Raw genomic sequence first — 22,868 nt, 5'->3', positions numbered from 1 at the left:
TCCCTCATGGACATGCCCTTTGATGGCACTCGCCTTTTTGGTGAGAAGGCGGACAGTGCGCTGGCTCGGTTCAAGGACTCCCGGGTGCGAGAAAGTGGCTCTGTATATACTGTTCCTTAATAGGTACAGGGTGTACAGAGTCCACAGTCCCCCAGGGTTTGACAGAGGCTAAAGTTAGATATAACCTTACTCTCTAAAGTGGTAGCTTGGTCGAGCAGTAAGGCAGTACCAGAGGACAGTGTAAGGCATTTGTTGTACACACTCAGTCAGCAAATGGTTTCACACACTCAATAACTGAACTCTAGGCCAATGGTTTATATATAAAAAATATATGCTTCTTTTATTTTAGAACCAACACTTGGAGTTAAAATATACTTTCTCAACAGTAGATATTTCATATAAATACTTTTGCAATATGCAATAGACTTTAGTAAACAGTTACAAGTGGTTGCAGTAGGCAACTCTATTTTTAAACACAACAATACATTGAGCTCAATGGTAAATTCAAGTTATTTGCAACAGATTACTTTTTAGATTACTTTTGGAATTCCAGGACTGGATCCTAGATTCAGTCCTGGGTCAGTTCTCAGAATCAAGTGATGAAAGTCGACCTAAGTACTGTAATGATTTTTAACTAATATTTAGCTATTTTAAAAGTTGACACTTAAAAAATATTTCAGAGAAAACAGTCAATGATTCCCTATGGAAGAAAATGCAGGTTACAGGTACAGTATGTTCTCGTTACTTTTGTAATCCAGTACTGGGTGCCTAGACTCAGTACTGGGACCTTTATCCAAAACAGGTAAGTAATTACGTTTTCAGATATTATACGATTTTTGAAGAATATTTAAAGATTGCAGAAATCGACACTTAGAAGAAATTTCACAGAAAAACAGTCAATGGTTTCCTATGGAAGAAAATTGAGTTAAGGGTAAGTACAGTTGTAGGTATTCTTCAGAGTCCGTGCTGGGCACCAAGGTCCAGCACTGGGAGCTCACCTAAGAGCAGGTGAGTAAATTCGTTTTTGTCACTCGGCGGATTTTTGGTGAATATTTAAAGATTTGAAAAGTCCACACTTAGAAGAAATTTCAGGAAAAAGCCAGTCAATGTTACCCTATGAGGAAAATAGAGTTTGCGGTTGAAGGGTAAGTACTCGACTGGCAGAGTTGAGGTTCTGGGCACAGACTCAGGGGTCTCCCAGGGTCAGGTAGGTACAGTTGGTTCACCCTCAGCGGCACTAGGGCGGCCGGGTGCAGAGAGAGTTAGGCCCAATGTTATCCTATGAGAGATAGGGGGGCCTTGTTTGGTGGCTGCTGACTGGCAGGCCACGCGGCTGTGGGAGCTGGGCTCCTGGTCACTTACTCGGGGCAAGTGGGGAAGTAGGTAGGTGTAGAGGTTGCACTGCCAGGGCCACTCGGGCGGCTGGGTGCAGAGGGCTTTTGAGCCTTCGGGCGCTCAATGGATTTCAATGGGAAATCTCTGGTTAGGAGAAAGACTGCAAGCTCGGGGACGAGGACTCTTAAGGTGCCACCACCACTTCAAGAGGTAAGTTGGGTACTTGGAGGATAGGTAGGTACCCCGGGATTGGGCACAGGGGGCCGTGGGGCGCCGCATGCAGGGGTGCCTTTAGGTGTCGGGAAATATTACCCTCTGTTGATCGCGGTTGGGGGGGCACCTGGTTCTGAGGCTGCAGGCTTCTTCAGGAGTGTCGAGGGAGGTCCTTGGGTGCCGGACTCGGGGTCACAGTCGCCGTGGGGTCATCCTCAGGGTCTTTGTTCACTCCGGCACTGGCCAGACTCGGCTGGTGCAGAGTGTGCTGGGTTCGCGGTTCCGGGCTGCAACCAGGGTTTAGAGATAGGTTTCGAGTAGAGCCTCTACTCATGGGAGTCCCAGGGGCTTAGAGCCAAAAGGTAGCCAGGTCCTCCGGGGTTGGTGAGGTTGCTGGCCACAAGAGATGCCGGGCTGGAGCAGGAGCAGGTTCGAGGGTCGACAGGCCGGTAGGGCTGGGGCCAAAGCAGTTGGTGTCTTCCTCTTTTCAGCAGCTGCAGGGCAGGTCTTCTTTCTTCTTGCTCTTCGTAGTTTGGAATCTGGAATCTGGGGAAGGAAGGTTCAGGGTGCCCCTAAATACTAGATTTAGGGGCGTTACAGGTAGGTGAAGGGCAGGGACCAATGGGTCCCCGTCCTGGGGTGGGTACACCCCCTATCCTGCCTCTCTCCTGTGGGAGGGGGGCAGTAGCCTAGTCCTGATAGGGTAGGGCTCCTATCTTCAAGATGGCGAGAGCTAGGAGATGTGCTTCACCTTGCCTCCCCCACCTGAGGGGTGGGGTTGGCAGGCTGGCACATCCCCTGTCCTTATTTGGGGTTTCCGGCCAAAGCTTCCCGCCAGAGTGGGGGTTGCAGGGGCCCGGGGAAGCTCACAGAGGCGGCAGGCCTTTGAAGCTTCCCCCTGCCCATCCTGGGGGAGGATATTTAGCACCTCGCCCAGGATGTGCATTGTTGCAGGACCAGGAGAGCAAGGGCTCTCCTACCCAGGGGTCCAGCAACATGTCTGCTGGGTGGCAGCCTAGGCAGCCTCAGAGCAGACGTGGATTTGTAGGTTAGGTTCGAGGGAGCACCTCTAAGATGCCCTCTGGGGTGCTGGGTACATTAAATCCCACACTGGCATCAGTGTGGGTTTAATGTGTTGAGAAGTTTGATACCAAACTTCTCAGTCTTTAGTGTTGCTATTATGGTGCTGTGGAGCTCGTGTTTCCCCTTCGAGACGCCCCTCCAGCCATGCCACCGCTGAACCACTGTATGTCGGGGGATCATTTGCATCTTCTACGAGAGGAAGTTTCGGCCCTCTTGGCCAAAGAGGCCGTCGAGCGCGTTCCTGGTCCAGAAGTAGGTCGTGGTTGTTATTCCCACTACTTTATGGTTCCCAAGAAGGGCAAAGGGGGCCTACGCCCGATCTTGGACCTCAGGAGCGTCAACGCCTTCCTCCGGAAGGACCGGTTCAAGATGCTCACTTTAGCTCAGGTTCTGGCTGCCCTAGACCCTGGAGACTGGAGGGTAGCGTTGGACTTGCAGGACGCTTCTTTCCACATCCCCGTCCTGCCGACCCACCGGCGTTACCTGCGGTTCACGGTGGGTCAGGAGCACTTTCAGTTCACCGTGCTCCCCTTCGGCCTCACCAGTGCCCCTCGGGTGTTCACGAAAGTGATGGCGGTGGTCGCAGCTGATCTGCGCCGATCAGGGGTTCCAGTCTTCCCCTATCTCGACGACTGGCTGTTGAAGGCGGGCTCGCCCCAGCAAGTCGTCTCCCACTTCCAGACTATGGCCGACCTCCTGCACTCGCTGGGGTTCTCCATCAATGTGCCGAAGTCGCACCTGAGTCCCTCCCAAAAGCTCCTTTTCATTGGGGCGGTTCTCGATTCGGCGCAGTTCCAGGTCTATCCACCGGAACAGCGGGTCCGGGACATTCAGGCCCTGATTTCCATCTTCCGGCCTCTGTCCTGGGTTTCGGTCAGGTTGGTGCTGCGGCTTCTGGGGCTGATGGCCTCCTGCATCCTGTTGGTACCTCACGCAAGGTGGCGGATGCGGGCTCTGCAGTGGGACCTGAAGTTTCAGTGGGCCCAGCATCGAGGCAACCTGTCCGACCATGTCTTGATCTCGGAGGGCACTGCGAACCAGCTGCAGTGGTGGCTAACGAATCGCGATTGGGTCAGCGGCAGATCCCTCTCCCTACCCCAACCGGAGCATGTCGTAGTGACGGATGCGTCCCTCCTGGGATGGTGGGGCCATATGGGAGAGTCGGAGATCTGAGGAATCTGGTCTCCGGCGGGGACTCTGCTCCATATCAACCTATTGGAGCTGAGGGCGATCCGACTTGCACTAAAAGCCTTCCTTCCCTCTGTTCGGGGAAGTGTTGTGCAGGTGTTCACAGACAACACCACCGCCATGTGGTATTGCAACAAACAGGGCGGGGTGGGGTCGTGGACCATTTGTCAGGAGGCTCTGCGCCTCTGGACATGGCTGGAACATCAGGGTATCAGCCTGGTGGTTCAACATCTGGCGGGCTCTCTGAACTCCAGAGCAGACTAACTCAGCCGCCGGTGCATAATGGATCACGAATGGCGTCTGAACTCGGACGTGGCGCAAGGTCTCTTTCTGCAGTGGGGAGAGCCTTGGTTAGATCTATTCGCCACCGCAGAGAACGCGCAATGTCAGCAGTTCTGCGCGTTGGAATTTCCAAGGCGGCACTCGCTCGGAGACGCTTTTCGTCGCGAGTGGAGTTGCGGTCTGTTGTACGCCTTTCCGCCTATACCACTTCTGCCCAGAGTGCTGAAGAAGATCAGGCGCGACCGGGCCCAAGTCATCTTGGTGGCTCCGGATTGGGCACGAAGGTACTGGTATCCGGACTACTCAGTATGTCCATCGATCCCCCGATACGACTGCCTCTTCAGGAGGACCTTCTGTCGCAGCAGCAGGGGACCGTTCTCCACCCGAACCTGTCCAGTCTCCACCTCCATGCGTGGAGATTGAGCGGCGACAGTTGATGCCATTTGACTTGCCTCCTGAAGTCTGTGATGTCATTCTGGCAGCCAGGCGTCCCTCCACAAAGACGGTATACGCCTGCCGGTGGAACAAATTTGTGGCATGCTGAACAGCAAAGGCAATGGATCCCCTTTCTTTGGCCCAGCAGGGCTCTGCTCTGGGCACCTTGAAGGGTCATCTTGCTGCAATCTCTGCTTTCTTAAGGCTTCCTGATCAGCCTTCTCTTTTCAAGTCCCCTGTTGTCTCACGTTTTCTCAAGGGCATTACTCATATGTTCCCTCCTGTTCCATTCGTAATGCCTCAGTGGGACTTTGTGACGGTGTAGCCCGTGAGGGGCGGCGTTCACATAGATATGTATTCTGTATAGTGGGGACAGGTCGTAAGGCAGACTACTCAGAGGCAAGTTGTGGTAGAAGGAAGTTGATTTTATTCCAGTCTACGTTTTCTTTGTTTATAAGCAGACCATAAGGCACAGTCAGGAGTACACACGAGGAGTGATGAAGTCTCCCAACGGATGGTCTTCCTTGTGTATCCTTGGGCTTTTCGGAATGCTGCTTGGGTACTTGGCGGCTCCACTTGTCTCCGTTCGCACGGGTAGATGTCGGTGTGGCATGTAAAGCAAGGGAGACAAGAAAAGCACTGTAACTGCCTGTTGTGAGGAGCTCTATAAGGGAAGGGAGTGAAGGACACCAGTGTGCGTTTGAAGGGAGGTGCAGTGAACCCAGGCTCTAGAGAACGAGCTGAGGGGAGAGTCGTCTAATCCTTCTCCCGCCTCCCAAACCACCCTGCCATACGCCCGCGTACCTGGGTGAGCCACGCGCCTCCAGGTACGTGGCGGGGCGAAGCGTTTTCCGGTTGGCCTCCTGGCTTGCGTCCTCCGTCTCTGTCCGCTCCGTCGTCTCGTGGTCTCCTCGGGTCCTCGTCCGGGCCGGCGCCTGCGACGTCCTCCGGTTCCGTGGTTCGCGCTGTACTCTCCTCAACGTCTGCTTCTCTTCCTGGAGCGTCGGCCTCCTTGACTTTGCCTTCCTGGTCTTTATTCAGGGAAGGTCACGAGGTAGTTGGGGGCGGGCTCCACGGCACTCCCGGGATTTTAAAGGGGTCCGTCCCAGTCAGTGTTTCTTCAGGTGGTGCACGATCACGATCCCACTCGTATGGCTGTGGGAGAAAGACAGGAGAATGTTGGTCTGACGTCACAGGGGTCCCCGTGCTCCCGTGCCCCAGTGATCCTTGTGAGTCCGGGGCGACCCCGTGACAGACTTGAACCTTGTTCTCATTTTTCTGATGTGCGCTCCCTTTGAGCCCCTTCACAACTGTCCCATTCGTCTACTGACTCTGAAAACTGCCTTCCTGGTGGCTATCACCTCCGCTAGGCGGGTGAGTGAGCTCCAGGCTCTGTCAGCTAAGCCTCCCTTCCTTTCGGTTCATCCGGATAAGGTTGTCCTCCGGACACGTCCTTCTTTTCTTCCTAAAGTCGTGACTCCCTTTCACATCGGGCAATCTGTCACGCTGCCCACCTTCTTTCCGCCTCCGCATCCTTCAAAAGATGAAGAGAGGCTCCACCGTCTGGACCCAAAACGTGCGCTGTCATTTTATTTGGACCGCACAAAACAGTTCCGGGTGGACGACCAACCTTTTGTTGGATATGTAGGTGCGAAGAAGGGTAAAGCTGTGCACAAGCGCACCATCTCGCGATGGGTCGTGTTGTGTATTAAACTCTGCTATTCCTTGGCGAAAAAGGTCCCTCCTGTTGGGCTGCGAGCCCATTCCACCCGGGCCACAGCGGCGACGACTGCCCTGGGACGGGGAGTCCCCTTGCAGGACATCTGTCAGGCGGCGACGTGGGCTTCACTGCACACGTTCGTCAAGCCCTATTGCCTGGACAGCCAAGTCCTGAGAGATGGCCACTTTGTCGGTTCTGTTCTCCAGGACTTTCTGGTGTGATCTTGGTTCGCAGGCCCACCTCCGGGGTTGGTATTGCTGGGATATCTATTCTAAGGTGAGGAATCTAACTAACGTGTTTCTTTCAGATGAACAAGTTACTTACCTTCGGTAACGATGTATCTGTAAGAAACATTAGTTAGTTAGATTCCTTACCGACCCACCTAGCCTCCCCGTTCTGCGAACCGACATCTAGGGCTAAGGTTCTCCCTTTCAGGGCCCTAGATTTTTTGGCACCAGTGTCGGTCTCTTGCATGGCTCAGCGTCCCTGGCGGGGAAAGCTATGTATAAGAACTGACGTCCGCACACGAGGGCGGCGTCTAAGTACTCCGACCTCGGTCCGGCGCACGACGCCGACGACGGACGCGGAGCCGCAGACGACGCCTAGCGACGCGCAAGGGGTATTGCTACAAAAATCTTTACGGATCCAGCCTGACGCCTGGGGATATTCTAAGGTGAAGAATCTAACTAACTAATGTTTCTTACAGATACATAGTTACCGAAGGTAAGTAACTTGTTCTTCAATCCAAGGAAAGTTTCCAGAGCTAGAGGAGAACAGCAACACTGCTGAAGGAAACACAACTATACCAGAAGGAGCAAGCTATGACAGTGAGGACAGTGGGAAAGCTGCTAGGGATGATGGCTTCCTGCATCCACTTGACACCAAACATAAAACTACACATGAAAATGTTCAAGGAATGGCTTCAGGTACAATAGTCACAGACAACAGGAAGTTGGGAAGATCTAGTGGTTGTCACGCAAAGGATACAGGAAGAGCTAGCATGCTGGAAAAGAGCAAACATAACACAAGGAAGACCTTTTACACAACCAACTACAACATCAACCATAACGACAGATGCCTCCCAGATGGGATGGGGAGCACACATGAACATCCTCAAAGTAAGGGGAGTGTGGAAGGAGCAGGATGCAACACACACATCAACATCCCGGAATTAAAGGCAGTGTTCCTAGCCTTAAAAGCCTTTCAGAGAGAGCTCTGGGGTAAAACAATACTAATACAGACAAACAATATAACCACCATGTTCTACATAAAGAAACAGGGTGGAACGCAATTAATACCACTCTCAACGCTAGGGCAACAATTGTGGAACTTGGCAATTCCACGGGTATTTAACATTGTAGAAGTGCACCTACCAAGGAAGGACTTTGTAGAAGCAGACAGACTTAGTAGGCAAGCTTCATGGTTTCACGAATGGTAACTGAATCAGTCAGAACTCAAGAAACGTTTTCAGAAATGGAGAACTCCAGAGATCGACCTCTTTGCAACACCCCAGAACAGAAATTGCCAACGCTTCGCATCCAAGAAACACTACCAACTGTCCATAGGGAATGCACCATGGATAGATTGGACAGGGATATTTACATAAGCTTTTCCCCCAATACCACTACTTCACAAGGTGATCAGCAAATGCGGAGCCAGCAACATGAAGATGACACTAATTGCTCCACAATGAGCAAGACAAACCTGTTTTTCAGAAATAATGGAAATATCGCAGGGGGCAATTCATAAATTGCTAAAAGACAACACTTGTATAGAATGCAAGAAGGAAGGGTGCTCCACCTAGAACCAGAGGACTTAAGCCTGGCAGCATGGCTCCTGAGGGCGTAGAGTTTGGACACCTAAAGTTACTGGAGAGTGTTATACAGCAAAGTGGAAACAATACGCTATGGTGTCTTAAGAAAGAGCTACTCAAGAAGAACACAAAGGGGGGGGCGTGGCTGAGACCCTGAGTGAAATGGCTGCTTGAGTTTGTGACTCCGTGTGCCCTATCCCTCCCCCGACTATCCTGCTTCACCATCCTGACTCCTCGAGGTGGTAAATGCACCTGAATACAAGCGGGGGCTCCCGGTCTGACTCCCGTCGCCCATGGCCTCTCGATCACGAAGATCTTGGTCCCGGAGGCAGTGGGCCTACACGAGACGTGGAGCCGGGGGCTTGATTTTGCCATCCTGCCGCTGTGAGGGGGTCGAGGCGCGGCCTGTGGTCCCGGCGGAGCCCCATACAAGATTCGCGCTGTGGGCGGAGGCCTACATAAATAAATCCGGTGGTGCCCTGGTCGCGGCTCAGGAAACGTCGCTCGAGATCAAGGGAGCTAGCGTCCAGCGGTCACTCTGACGACCGTGCCTGAGAAGGCTGGCGGCGGCTGCTTATCGGACCTGGAGAGCACTGACGGTGAGGTGGGAGCAGGGGGGCCTGGTGGCGTGGAAACAGCAACGAGAGCTTGAGCAAGGGCTCCCCTCTCCCCCAACTGCCCTGTCGGGGCCCAGTGGGAGGCAGGGAAGTGGCCCCTTCCCAAATAGCACGCTGAGGCCAGGAGAAAGGCGGCTGAGGGTGGAAGCTGCAAAAAGAGCCAGTACCCCAGAATCCTGCCGGAAAGGCCAGAAACCACTCTGACATCTCGAGCCTGCTCTCTGCACAACAGTGGCTTCACCAACACTGGGAGAAAGCTGTATGTCACCTGGGCAGTGTTGTAAGTGCCCAGAATCACCTAATTCAGCCATCGCCTGCGCGCCAGCCCAATCATCTGGGGGAAGTGTAACGGTTTCATTGATCTACGCTGCCCAGGCACAACTGGTGGTAGGCGGACATAGACTCGGTCTTGCTGGCACACTGTGGCAGCTTATAACTAATATCGGACACTGAGGCACGCTGTTCAGGGACGGATCGACGGAAAGCCACGATGGCCGCAGAGAAGAGCAAAGCATCTGGCGTTAAGGTTAAAAAAGCAGTACAAACTAACAGGTTGGACCGTTATACCCTACCTAAAGACGTGCTCCAGAACCGACAATCAGGTGGTGGTTCTGCCGGTGAACATTGAGGAGAGGACCATGAATTGTCCTTAAGACGTAATGAAGGCAATCACCACTGGCCAATCCACGTTGGAGCACAAAATGGACACTATTGCGATTGAAGTTAACCTGATCCAAGCTGATCCCACCAAACTTAATGGGAAAGTCAAACAGGTAGAGCTCACCACCGCCAGTCTCGTAGATGACGTCCCCCAGCTCCAAGGTTAACTGCTAGACATGCAAACATTTCGCAAAGCCACAGACCTTAAGCTAGAGGATTATGAGGGGCGCCTACGCCACAATAATTTGCGCATTTTGGGTGTGCCTGAGAAAGCGGAGGGGCAGTCCCCTGACCTTTTTGTTGAAGACCTTATTCTGCAACACCTAAAACCCAAGGGCCTAAGTAAGTTTTTTTGTTATTGAAAGGGCACATATGGTCCCTGGTGGTCGTCCCAAGCCGGGAGCCCCTCCGCGACCAATGCTGGCGAAAGTGTTAAATTTCAGGGACAAAGATGTGATCCTCCAAAACGCCAGAATGGGAACCGCACTTCGCTTTAAGAATAGACGTTTCCTTTTTCCTTGATTTCACGCAGCGAGTGCAGCGTCAAAGACGGTCCTTTACAGCGGTGAAAGAGAAACTTAGGGACAAGGGTCTGAAATATTCTATGTTATTTCCAGCAAGACTTCGAGTGGAAGCTGAAGGGAAAATCTGGTTCTTTGAACAACCGGAGGAGGCAGCGGACTGGCTTGAGTTTCAGACGGAACGGGCCACACGTGATCATATTGCTGGGTGTGACCTGGCCTCGCATGCCCACGGCTGATAAGGATGACCTGGACACAAGAGGTTCCCAGCGCTGGCTGACTGTCGGGTTCGGCTGGACAGGCTGCGGCGGGAGTGGTTCCCGGGAAGACGCCTCCCCTCTCTAAGACTACCTCGCTGAACTTTGGCGTGGGACTCATGTTGGGGACTCTTTATTCTGTGTGCATCAAAGGGGGGGGATGGGAAAACGGGAAGCCACGTCCTTCATTTTCTACTAATAGTTCTTCTTTAGGGCGACAGGCAAGTTTCTTATGGGCAGTTTCAGGCCCAGAGTGCAGGGCAGCAGGGTGGGGGCTGTTGGGCATGGGGGAGAGGGGATGTTGGGATGGGGGGCTGTGTTTTTACAATGTTATGGTTTGCACATTGGTAACTCACTTCATTATTGTTGCAGAGGCACTCACCAACAGTAACCTGAATTATGAGCGTCATGGGGGATAAAAATGTTAAGATTTCGAGTTGGAATGTGAACGGGCTTGGGGACAAGATCAAGCATAGCGTGGTTCTCCAGTACATTAAACGGCAGGCCCCAGATGTTCCTACAGGAGACGCACCTGGTCGGAAATCTCTTTAAAGCAATGCACGGGGGAGTACAAAATGGTCGCACAAGCGGGATTCACTTCGGGCTCCAGGGGTGTAGGCATTATGATTAAAAATTTGCTCCCACTGGACGTAGGCTCCATTCGTACGTATGACAGAGGCAGATACGCTGGGATCTCAGGCACATGGGAGGGTCGCACAGTCACTTTCATGTCAGTCTATGTTCCCCCGGGACTGCAGGGCACCACCTTTACTGATCTAGGATCAGTTTTACTCACTATACCAGATGGCCGTCTGTTCCTCTGAGGGGATTTTAATGCCGTAGTCTCGGGCGCATTAAACCGTTATCCCCCTAGAGAAATAGGACCCTCTGCACGCTGGCTACCTGACTTTCTGGATGCTATGGGCCTGGTGGACTCTTGGAGAGTATATCATCCAGACCAGATACAACACACCTTCCATTCAGGTGCCCATCATGGTCTCTCCCGTCTGGACTACTGCCTGGTCCCTGCAGCACAAGTCACTCATATAGATCAGGCACCTAGCTAGGGGCATCTCTGACCACTCTCCAATATGGAGGCACATAGTACTCAATCAAGCAACGGTGGGTAGGCTAGCTCCAGTCAACTCCTGGCACCTCCGAGACCCGAAACTCCGTACAAACCTCCTTTAGGCCATAGACGATTATTTCACTGACGACGTGGGGTCGGTGTCCTCATCCCAGTCATTATGGGATGCTTTCACAACTGTAATTCGGGGTCAGGCTCTGTCCCTGATTGCAGGGGCAAAAAAAGGCAAACAAGCAGAAATCATTGACATAGAGACTGACATATACCGACTGGAGAGCGACCTGGAGTCTAGTATGACACCGGAAAAGTTCCACCTCCTGAGCCTGAAACAACATGACTATAAAGCATTAGCCACGGACAGGGCCAAACTCCTTAGCAGGGAACGTCAAGGTAGAATATACGAACTTGGTGACAAAGCAGGGAAGCTAATAGCGTGGTTAGATGAAAAAGACTGGGCGAGCAGACTAGTCCCGGAGCTCAAGGATGATGGAGGCACCTCTCTCACTGAACCCCAAGATATAGAGGATAGGTACGCCACGCACTTCCAAAGTGTATACTCAACAGTGACTTCACATACAGAGGAAGACTCACAAGACCTCCTTCGAGACATCAGACTCCCCCGTCGTTCTTTGGGCATTGTGACTACATGGAAAGCGACTTGACCACAGATGAAATTGCACAAGCAATACGCACATTGAAGTCATGCAAGGCTCTTGGACCCAATGGTATCCCCATTGAGCTATACAAGCTACGGCCCGATAAACTCGCACCCTACCTGAAATCTATGTTTGAGGAGTCTATGGAGTGAGGGGCCCTACCGAGGGAACAGAGTAGCTACTATAGTCGCCATACACAATGAAGGGAAGCCAAGGACGGACTGCGCCTCCTATAGGCCGATCTCCCTCCTAAATGCCGAACCTAAAATCTTGGCCAAACTACTGGCCGACTGATTAAGGTAATCAGCAACTTGGTGCATCCGGATCAGTCTGGCTTTATGCCACACAGAAATACGGCCCTGAACCTACACAGTATTCATGCATTCATGGAGTGCTGGGCAGAGCATCAACCATTCAAGAGTCGGCCGTAATAGTGTCCCTGATGCCACCATGGCGTTCGACACCGTCGAGTGGCCCTACCTCTGGGCAGTACTTGCAAAACCGGGGTTTGGCCCAAACTACATACAGTGGGTGCGTCTCTTATACAGGGAACCTCAAGCCCAGGTGGTGGTCAACAACAAACTGTCAGCCATGTTCCCACTTAGCCGTAGGACCCGCCAGGGTTGCCCACTCTCACCCCTTCTCTTTGCTCTTGCCCTGGAGCCACTGGCTGCTTGGATCCGGCAGGATCATATGATACGAGGGCTGAGGTGGTCCCCTGACTGGGAGGACCGCATCTCACTCTACGCAGATGACATTTTACTCTTTCTTAGATATTTTGGCAGTGTTCGGCCGATTCTCTTAATTTACGGTCAACTGGGGCAAATCCTTATTATTTGCCCTTAGGGGAGATCCTCCTACCTCCCCGGGAAACTGCCCAATTCAGATCAACACAACCGGCTTCAAATACCTAGGTATTTTTATCTCTCACGACCCCTCGGCCCGCTACACCCTAAACCTTCTTCTGCCCTTACGTAAACTCAAAAAAGATATTACCAGCTGGAAATCGCTCCCCCTTTCCCTATTGGGTAGAGGAGCTCTGTTTAAAATGATGTCCCTGCCCAGATTTCTCTACGCACTCCAAAATGCCCTTGATCCAGTACCTGGGTATTACTTCAGGGAAATCGAAGGACTTCAGAGGGATTTGCTATGGGCCGGAAAACCCCAAAGAGGGTACCTGCACCCACTTGCAATTTGAATATGGTCCTCTCTCAACTAATGTAGGCACCATTTAAACCATTGCACAAGGCCACGCTAAAAATGCTCACACTAAAGACGGCTTTTTTGGTAGCGATAACATCACTACTTACAGTAAGTAAGTTACAGGCACTAACGTAACAGGAACCCTATTTCGAAATACATAACAGAATTGTCAAGAGAACTGATCCACAATTCATGCCAAAGGTGATCTCACAGTTCCATATGAACCATACAGATACCAAGTTTCTTCCAAAAACCCAACAAAGACCTATGCAGAAAGGACGTTGCACACCCTTGATGCTATAAGTGCAGTAATGTATTACAGTAAAAGAACTAAAGAATACAGGAAAACAAAACCACTTTGTATAATTTGCAAACAGTTTACTAGGGAGACCAGTAACCAAGAACACAGTTGCCAAATGGATAGCACAAACGATACAATTGTGCCGCAAAGAAGCAGGGGAGACATTACAAAGGGCCCCAGGGGCAAATTCGGCAAGGACGAAAGGGGCAACTATTGCCTTTCTAGCAAACACACCAATTCAAGACATTTGCATGTCAGCAGCATGGTCTTTCGTGCACACGTTCACAAAATACTACTGTGTGGACATTCAAATGAACAAGGAAGCCCAAGTAGGACAAAGGGTCTTACAACGTCTATTCTCAAGCCAACGCTCATTTTCAACCCAGCCACCACTATAGTAACAAACCGCTACACAATCCGTGCACAGCATGTGAATCCTGAAAAGATTGACGCTGCAAAACTTATAGTTTCTTACCTGTCGGTGTAGTTTTGCAGCTTGAAGAATTTTCTGGATTCACAAGCGAACCCACCCTCTAACACCAATGAAGAGGAAAAAAGGAGTAAAAAAAAGAATCTGAAGATGGTGACCAAAGGTTGGAGCTTCCGAATCAAGAACAGCGACATCACAAGGGGACACCAAATGGAGGTATGTTGACGCAAACCAATAAGAAAAAAAAGGGACAAATACTACATTTCCGTAACCAACCACTAGATGGCGGAATAATGCACAGCATGTGACTCTAGAAAATTCTTCAAGCTGCAAAACTGCACCGACAGGTAGACTATACGTTCTCAGACTTTGCAGTGCTAACCTATGGGAGGAAGAAAACATTCAGCATACAGATGGGTAACTTACAAATACAGTCTTCAGGAGTTGAGATCAGTATTGGGCAAGGTTCAGTTCAGGACTAACAGTACACCACCAGTGGCACAGGGGCGGCCGGGTGCAAATACGGTGTCAGGTGCCCAATACAACTCAATGAAGAATGGGGCAATTGGACAGATGTTGCTGGGGCACTAACAATACGCCACCAGCAGCGCTGGGCCGGCTGGGTGTAGGGTGTCAACACAGCGTTGGGTGCCCAGTGTTAACCAATGGAGAAAGGCCAAATCAGAAAAGGGCTGCAGGCTCGGGCCAGGAGGCCTTTCAAAGGGAACCAACAGCTGTAGATGTAATTGCGATGCTCGGGGACGTAGGGACACCTTTGGTTCTCTTCAACAGAGCAGGTTGCGGTTAAGGGGGTCTCCATGCTGAGGCTGCCGCGATGTCAAGGTTTCTGGGAGGGGTCAAACCACTATAGGCTCGGGCTCTGGAGCGATGGGAACCTCACTGAAACCGGTGGGCCACTTGACTTGAGCCGAAGGTGTCTGGTGCAGAGGTGGAAACAGGAGCAGGGTTTTGCAGTTCCTCCGGTCACAGAGGCCTTGCTTGAAATTTGTTGCTGGTGAACAGATCTGCTGTTCTCAGGAGATCTTGATCTTTGTCGAAGGCAAGCAGTCCTCCCAGGGTTTTGGTGGTCGCCGGGCTGCACAATGAGTCATCTTTTATTTAGGATCGTTGCGGGCTGCAAATAGGACAGATGGCTGGGACCAAGTCAATAGTTATCTGCAGTCTTCTCTGCTTTTGCGGCTCTGTGGTGGCCGGCTCTTAGGCCATCAGGAACTGAAGTTCAGGGTCTAGGGATACCACCTAAATGCTAGATTTAGGGGTGTTACAAGGAATTCACAGGTAGTGGCCAATAGACCCCATACCTTTTGTTCCTACACCCTCTAGTATGCCCACCTCATAGGGTAAAGGGGCATAGCCCTAGCCCTCATTAGTTACTTCCCACCATCATCAAGATGATGGGCACTGAAAAGTGTACTTCACCTCGCCTCCAGCACCTGAAGGGTGTAGTTTGCAACGTGGGGGCGCACACCTATTTTTTGAGTTTTCCCACCTGTCTTCCTGCCAAAAAGGGGTGAGGACAGGAGGGGGGCCTGCTCTTTCTAACAGGAGAGGCTGGTGTTGCGTATCAAAGACGGCAAGGCCTTTGAAGCTCCCAGCGACAGATGGCTCTTCCTGACCAGGGGGAGGTGTGGACACCACCACCCAGGTCAGGCATTGTTTTTTTTTTCACAACAACTTTTATTGCGTTTCTTGCCTTCAAATAGCCTGATGGGCTAAATATACATAAATGTATTCTTGCATTGAAAAACATTGCATTGCATATTATTAACAAAACTATAACATTACAACCCGCTGCGATATTTCTTGTCTGTGTCTCACTAAGTTTACCCCAGGCGATGCCCATGATCCTATGATGGAGTCTCATAACATATATCACCCTACTGGATCGTATATCTGCACTTCTATATCTATGGCATTGGCAATCGACATTGAGCGTTCTAGGATAACGCCTTGGTAGTTAGCCCATTCCCGCCATATCGTCGTATGTTTCGGGGGGCATCCACGCGCTTGAAAAACATACACATCCACCCCCATACAGAAATCCATCCCCCTTTTCCATGGACTCATCATGGGTGCTGTATCGGACCTCCATAATCTGGCTATGTCCAGTTTAGCGAGTGTTAGGCCGAGCAATAGGAGATGGCGCTTAAACCTAATACCTTCAATCTCATCAGTGGTATAAAGCAGTGTTGACCTAGGGGACCTAGTAAGTTCCCACCCTAAGACCTCTGCGAGGCACGTAATCAACCCCTTCAGTAATCTATTTAAAGCTGTACATGTCCACACCGTGAGTATTGAAGTGCCCTCTTTCTTCCGATAGCGCAGGCATACAGGGGATTCTATCATTCCAGCTCTCCACAGCCTATATCGTGTTTAATAGGCCCTGTGTAGGTACTTGAATTGAATCAGCCTTAGACATGATGAGATGGCTACCCCTCTGGGAGAATCCAGGGCTTCTGTCCGGTCGTCAGTATGTAGGGGACCTATATCTGTCTGCCATGCCGTCTTTAGAGTCTCGAGCATGGTGTTGCTATGTGTAATGAGAGATTGATGTGTTTTCAATATCTTGTGTTCGCCCAAGTCACCCATTAAAAGCTTGCCCTCCATTGAGTTAAAGTTTGGGAGCGACTTGATAATGTTGGTGTGGTGTTATGGCGTGTCAAAATTGTAGGTATTCTATAGAATACAATGATTCGATGGGCTTTGAATAGGAGCTCTCCCTTCGTCCTGGCTTATTTGAGGATGATATCGCGATAGTTTAGGATTCACGCATTAATGGGCTGTGGTCTAGCCCCAGGGGGCAGCCGCTACAGTAGGACCCTATGCACGTGCTCTATTATGAAACCTGCAGAGATAGTGTCTGCTAGGATCCATGAGGTGAGCCATTCCGTTACGAATTTGTCCATGTAGTTTTCGGGAAAGCCCACGAAGCAGAGATTGTTTCTACGGGCCCGTCCCTCCACTCACATCGCTAGGCCCTTGGTCATCTTTTCAAGGGAGGATACTTTAGCCTGAGGTGGCCCCATCTTCCACACTGGAGAACCTGGACTCTGCCTCAGTGACTCGCTCAACCACCCCGCGGAGGTCATGCTGCAGCAATGTCCCCTCCGAACCCACCACACCAATTATTGGCTCCAGAGTATCTCTAGATTGGGAAAATGCAGCCAGTAAGGTGGCATTATCTGATGGGGTATCCGGAGACTTCGTCTGCACCGTGGGTCCCGGCTCCCTTAAAACAGTCCGTGAACCCTGCCCCCTCCCCCCAGCCACAAGCCGCACCGGGACATTACCCGGCCGCTTCTGCCGGAGAAGCCCCACCCCTTCCCTAATGGGTGCCTCCTCTCCGGTAGCGCTGCCACCTCAATTTGGTCTAGGCCAGTGCCAGATGGTCTTCCCGAGGCCTAAGGATCAATCGCGTGCAGTTGGGAGGCCGCAAGGAGAGTGGGGCCTGCCCACCGGCCAGAGATCAGCCGCACCGTCTCTTCCTCCAGCGAGTGGTGGTCTCCCGCCCGCCAGCGCCCTAGGTCTGCATCAAAGCCGCAGCTGCTGCCTCAGGAGTCGTGCAGGCGGTCGCCCGCTCCGCACCCACGCTGACACAGCTCCTCTCCGCAAGGGATCCGGGCTCCCGACAGCTGCCCTGCAGCTGCCCCAGCACGCCAGCTCCAGGATCACCCTGTCGGCAATCCGTTGCTTCCGGCACCACAGCGCCATGTATCAGGCCTTGGGAATATCGCTGCACAGGCCCAGCAGTCACCTCGGTCTGGGTCCTCTCTGTACCGCAGGTTGGTCGATCCGACCACGCCCGGGCGCTCCTTTCACCATCCGTGTCTGTCCGGGCCTATAATCGGGTTGGATAGCAGTGACCTGGCAGGATTAGGTAGGATGGTGTTTCAGGCTGGCAGACATAAAGTGCACCTTGCCTTATGGCTAAGGCCTGCTAGAGGGATGTCATACCTATATCTCATGCAGTGTCTGTGGGCATGGCACATAGGCATGTGTAATGGAAGTGGCCAAGTACCACTGGTGCCGTGGACTGCTAACGATTACATCAACAATTTTAATCAACATTATTTCAACTTAGTACAAAGTTTTACATTTAATCTTTTACAAAACATTGATCAAGAGATGTATACCTATTGAAATACATAGGGCACTCCTATTCTGATGGTCAACAACAGTAATCATAACAGTATATATGCATTTGCAAATGCCATGTTATTTCTACAAGCAAAATTGTGGTGCCGGTGATTTTGGGATGAAATCCCTTCTTCAGGGGCCTCTCTAAACAAAAAGAAACATGGATATGAAAACAATGATTCAGAAAAGGGTGTTATCACAGTCTGAATGTTCATATATCTACCGTGCATGACTAAATTCATGCAAATTTCTGGTGTGCTGTGAGTCCTTCCACATCATTGTGTTCAGGCAATTAACCAAGCGGTTGCTGTAAACCTCAACAATTATCACCCGTTTGCCACCAAGTGATAATTTCCTCAAATCCAGTGTTCTACTGGTATAATAGTGGTAACGCAAACTGCAACTGAAAGACCCAATCAACACGTTTCCAGTTTCCAAAATACTCTCTAAATAAATAACCAAAACGAATCACATCAAATCACATGCCCCATTCCTCTCTGTGTAATAAAGAGCTGCAAGCAGCCTGAATCTTTACTCACAAATTCCGTTTTTCAAGCAAATGCTTTGCACCTCCTTGCTGGCAAGAAATGAATGCCGGCTGTATGGTAAAATGACAAGGTAAATATGATACGCTCCCTTCCCTGCTTTTCATAAATATAAGCTTTCATTGCCTAAAAAAATTAACGTGCCTCTCACAGAACCGAAAACACATATGCCAATCTCTTAAACCTTTCGAGCTGGTGAACAAACTGCTCCTCTCAGGTCTCTAATCTCCAATGTTTGCTAACTCCCGACTTCAATCACTCGCTGTAAAAAAAGGACAGAAACGCATCTTGCTAGTTTGTCCTCTTGGGCATTCATTGATAACTTGGAGTCCATGGTAATTCAGAGGTTTCTTACTTCCTTTGATTCTTTAGGAGGTGTTCCCAGATTGTCAGGCCATGTGGCAAGTGGGTCATAATTTTCCAATTGCCGCATGTGAGTGTTTCCATTTTTTAAGCATTCAATTTGAGAAGCATTCAATTTGAGATGGCTCTAAATTGTCCACTGATTCACAGCTCTGAGGCAACTAAAAATGTGTGCGTTTCCAATGTCTTTGGGGCTTTCCAGTTTAAGAAGTATTTGTGTGTCATCTGCATAGTTATATCATGTGCGTTAAAATTAATTGATCAGTGCTGGTAATGATTTCATGTAGACGTTGAAAAGCATGGGTGAGATGATAGAGCCTTGAGGGACCCCTACTCTTGTTAAGTACGGTTTGTCTGAGAAGTGGGTGGGCAGATGGATGATATTAGTTCTGTTTTGAAGATAGGATGTGATCCAGTCGTGAGCAGTCCCCTCTATGCCGGCTTCGTAGAGTCTTAGTATTAGAGTGTCAGTGTCAACCATGTCAAAGGCAGCTGAGAGGTCCAAGAGAAGTAGCGCAGCAACCCGTTTCGGTCAACTGTGTTCTTAAGGTCATCCCAGATGACACTTTGCAAGAAGGGGTCATCAAGAGGGAGGGTACCTAGTAGCCCATTGGCTACTGACCATGACCTAAGAAGATTCTCCATCAATGTGGCCATTCTGTGGAACTCTCTTCCACTGTACCTACGCCTGGAATCAAGTTTCTTACGCTTTCGCAAGCTGTTAAAAACTCACCTGTTTCCTGCCTAACTTCCGGTGCCTCATGTTATGGCGTCTCTTTATGGATGAGCGCTGGGATGCCCAAGGGTAACCAGGCGCGTTATAAAACTCATTAATAATAATAATAATAATAATGACCTACCCTAAGGGTATTTTCCAGGCATAAAAAGGGCACTCTTGGCACCCAGTACCTATATCTCGATGGACTGGAGTAGAGGACTGAAGGACTGCCCTGCTCTGAGCCAAGGACCTGGCGAAGAGAGGCTGCATTGACATGGACTGAACCTGCTGCCAGCAAAGAAAAAGGACCTGTGCCTGCGGTGTTCTCCTTGTGGAGAAGGCGACTCCTGAGCCAAGGTTCAGTCGGCTGACCTGTTTACAGCACAGGACCACATCGGCTGAAGAAGGCTGCTGGGACGGGTGGGTAGCCCAGATCATCTTATAGCTGCTCCTTGTCACTGCGCAATACCAGGGACCAGGACCCGAAACTCAGTTGTCCTCGAGTCTACTGAAACCAGGAGAGTCGCCGGAATGCAGCTAGGTCACCCACAAGACAAGTTATCGCCCAATGAAGGATTCCACTTTGACCGCGATACCGGTGACTGGTAATCCTGTGGTCACTGGACTTCAGCCAGTCTAGGGAGGACTTTGAGGTACGTCAACACCTGTGGCCAGGACCACAGCATCCTTGAGCATCTTCAACATCCTGTATCCCTTGCATCAGCACCACTTCCATAGGAATCTATGGCAAGAGAATACAATGCCTGAAAGTAACTGAAGGCTCCTTGACTTGAGGTAACTGCTGCTGAGGATCTGCTGGTCCCCCTGACTGGCTCTGTCCGCCGGAGTTGGTCACCTAAAATAACTCAAGGTAACCGCATCGATACTTAACCAAGTTTCCATCAAAAAAGTTTTTAATTGTCAAAATTGTTTACTTTGCCAGTGCTTGTTCACGTTTAATTAAAAAGTGCATATTTACTGTACCTTGAAAATGCTCTATATCTGGAACCCTCTGGTAGATCTTCTTTTGGGTGGGTGTTTAAAAATACATAAAAAAACAGTGGCTTTATAAGTTCTTGTCGGATTTCTTTTGTGTCTTTTGTTTTTCTTCAATTGTTTTGGTTCTGTTTAAATGCTTTATATGTGTTCCTTTGTTTAAGCCTGACTGCTCAGAGTCACAGCTACCCATGGTTGAGCTAAAGTAAACCTACTGGTACTAAAGGGGTTGGAAAAAGTTTTACACAGTGAGGTCGCACAACCACATCATATAATACACCCCATTTCCTCACAGGCGTTATCTAGCCCCAGACCAACCCTCCCATCTTCTGATTGGACTGTATCCATTAACAAGATCCCAAGTCTAGAAATCTACAGTGTCAACTAATGTGCTTTTGGGCCTTTGCTTCTGTGGGCATGGACAGTCTTGAAAGCAACTGACGCCAGTGTGTGGGAGTGGCCTGCATGTCACTTCCAGAGCAGAAGTGCATCCTTGCAGACCAGCAAGGTACTGCTGAAAAGTTTCTGGATCCAGTCTGATGCCTGGGGAATATTCAAATGTGAGAAATCTGCATTAATAGTCTCTACCAGAAAGAGCGTTACCAAAGGTAAGTAACTTTTAGATGACTCCAGGTTAGAGGGCTATTAGCCCAAGATCTGTCAGGACATAAACGGGCTGTTTACCCTTGTAATGTGAATCTCAAGCCCGAGCTAACAGTGGTAATCTCGCTTTAGACTACAACAACTGTAAGATGGCTGGTAGGGGAGGGAGGGTGGAATGTGCGTAAGGAGGACTCCACCACAAGTTTTCAAGTGGGTAGGGATTGACCTGCGGTTATTTTCTGGTCGTTAATATTTGGTTCCCTGACCAAAATACTAATAAAAACATATTTGCTCGTAGACTAGTGATTTTTAAATAAAATCAAAAATGTGAAGCTCGAGTTATTGATCTGGACTATAGCAATTGATTTGTGCTAAAAGGTAAACTAATCGTAAGTGATTTCTGTTACATTTAGAAACGGTTGGAGCAGCAAAAGCAAACACCAGCCCCAAGTACAACCACTTCTACTACAATTACAAGCAATACAGCAACTACACCTTCAACACCTCAGAAGGTTGCATTAGCACCTTTAGCAAGTCCTGTCACCCATGGGACGAAGGTGGTACTTACAACAAAAGTTGGATCTCCTTCAACAGTCTCATTTCAGCAGAACAAAAACTTTCATCAGACATTTGCCACCTGGGTGAAGCAAGGCCAGCCTACTACAGGTGAGCAACATTGAGAAAAAATATTTTTTTTTAAATCTCCTCATATGTTTAGGCATTTCTGTATTTATTTTCTCCACTAGGCTGTGATGACATTAATTATTGTTTACAAAAACTTAATAACTAGAGTGACATGGGTACAGCTAGGATTGTAAAACTATAAATATGATTGCTTGCGTGCATGTTAACTCTGGTTCTAGTTATTTTAGTGTCCCATGTCTCATTCTAGCCCCTAAGTGAAAACATCTTGGGTTTTGGATAGACACTAACAACAATGATTTAAAAGAAAGAAAACACTTTTCCACAAACATTTGGCATTTTGAGATATCTTTGGGGGTAGGCAGCATTTTCAACCACAAAATCCAGTGTCTTTCAAAACCTTGTAAGCTTTGCCATCTTTGTGGAACTAAAAAACTTACAAAAGTATGTTTCAGTGAAAGAAATCCCTGCTAAACCTCACCTTTAGTGAGAAAATTATCTTACAAAAATGTTCATGAGAAATTTCTCCATTAAACTAAGTTTTCTGGACTTAATGAACAAGTTACTTACCTTCGGTAAGGATCTATCTGTAAGAAACATTAGTAGTGATAGATTCCTTACCTTAGAATTACTCCCAGGCATCAGACTGGATCCGGAAAGTTTTCATCAGCAGTACCCCTGCGCGTCGGAAGGTGGCGTCGTGCGGCTCCGCATCCGTCGTTGGCGTCGTGGTCGGCGAGATGACATCGCGGCAGCTACTTAGACGCGCCCTCGCGCGCTGATGTCAGTTCTGTACACGACTTTCCACGCCAGAAAACGCAGTGCCATGCAAGATACTGACCACTGGTGCCTTGAAACTAGGACCCTGAATATATTGTTACCGAAGGTAAGTAACTTATTCATCTGAAAGAAACACATAGTGATGGATTCCTTACCTTAGAATAGATACCCCAGCAATACCAACCCCGGTGGTGGGTCTGCGAACCAAGATCACACCAGGGAGTCCCAGAGAACAGAACGGCCAAATAATCCGTCTCTTCGG

At 49.8% G+C, this 22,868-nt stretch overlaps 1 protein-coding gene across 5 annotated transcripts in view; it reads left to right on the top strand.

The window, feature by feature from the left end:
* Positions 1–22,868, top strand: part of BPTF (bromodomain PHD finger transcription factor) — a 1,440,172-nt gene that overhangs the window by 588,033 nt on the left and 829,271 nt on the right. For all 5 annotated transcript variants that reach the window (XM_085617259.1, XM_085617261.1, XM_085617262.1 and 2 more), the window contains exon 18: positions 21,598–21,850. In XM_085617259.1, coding sequence (XP_085473385.1) covers positions 21,598–21,850 — 253 coding nt within the window. The remainder of the gene's footprint in view (positions 1–21,597; positions 21,851–22,868) is intronic.

The sequence above is a fragment of the Triturus cristatus genome, chromosome 7 (genome assembly GCF_964204655.1).
Source record: "Triturus cristatus chromosome 7, aTriCri1.1, whole genome shotgun sequence".
Lineage (NCBI taxonomy): Eukaryota > Metazoa > Chordata > Amphibia > Caudata > Salamandridae > Triturus > Triturus cristatus.
Note: the sequence above shows the minus strand (reverse complement) of the source record. Positions and strands in the feature narration are given on the sequence as shown.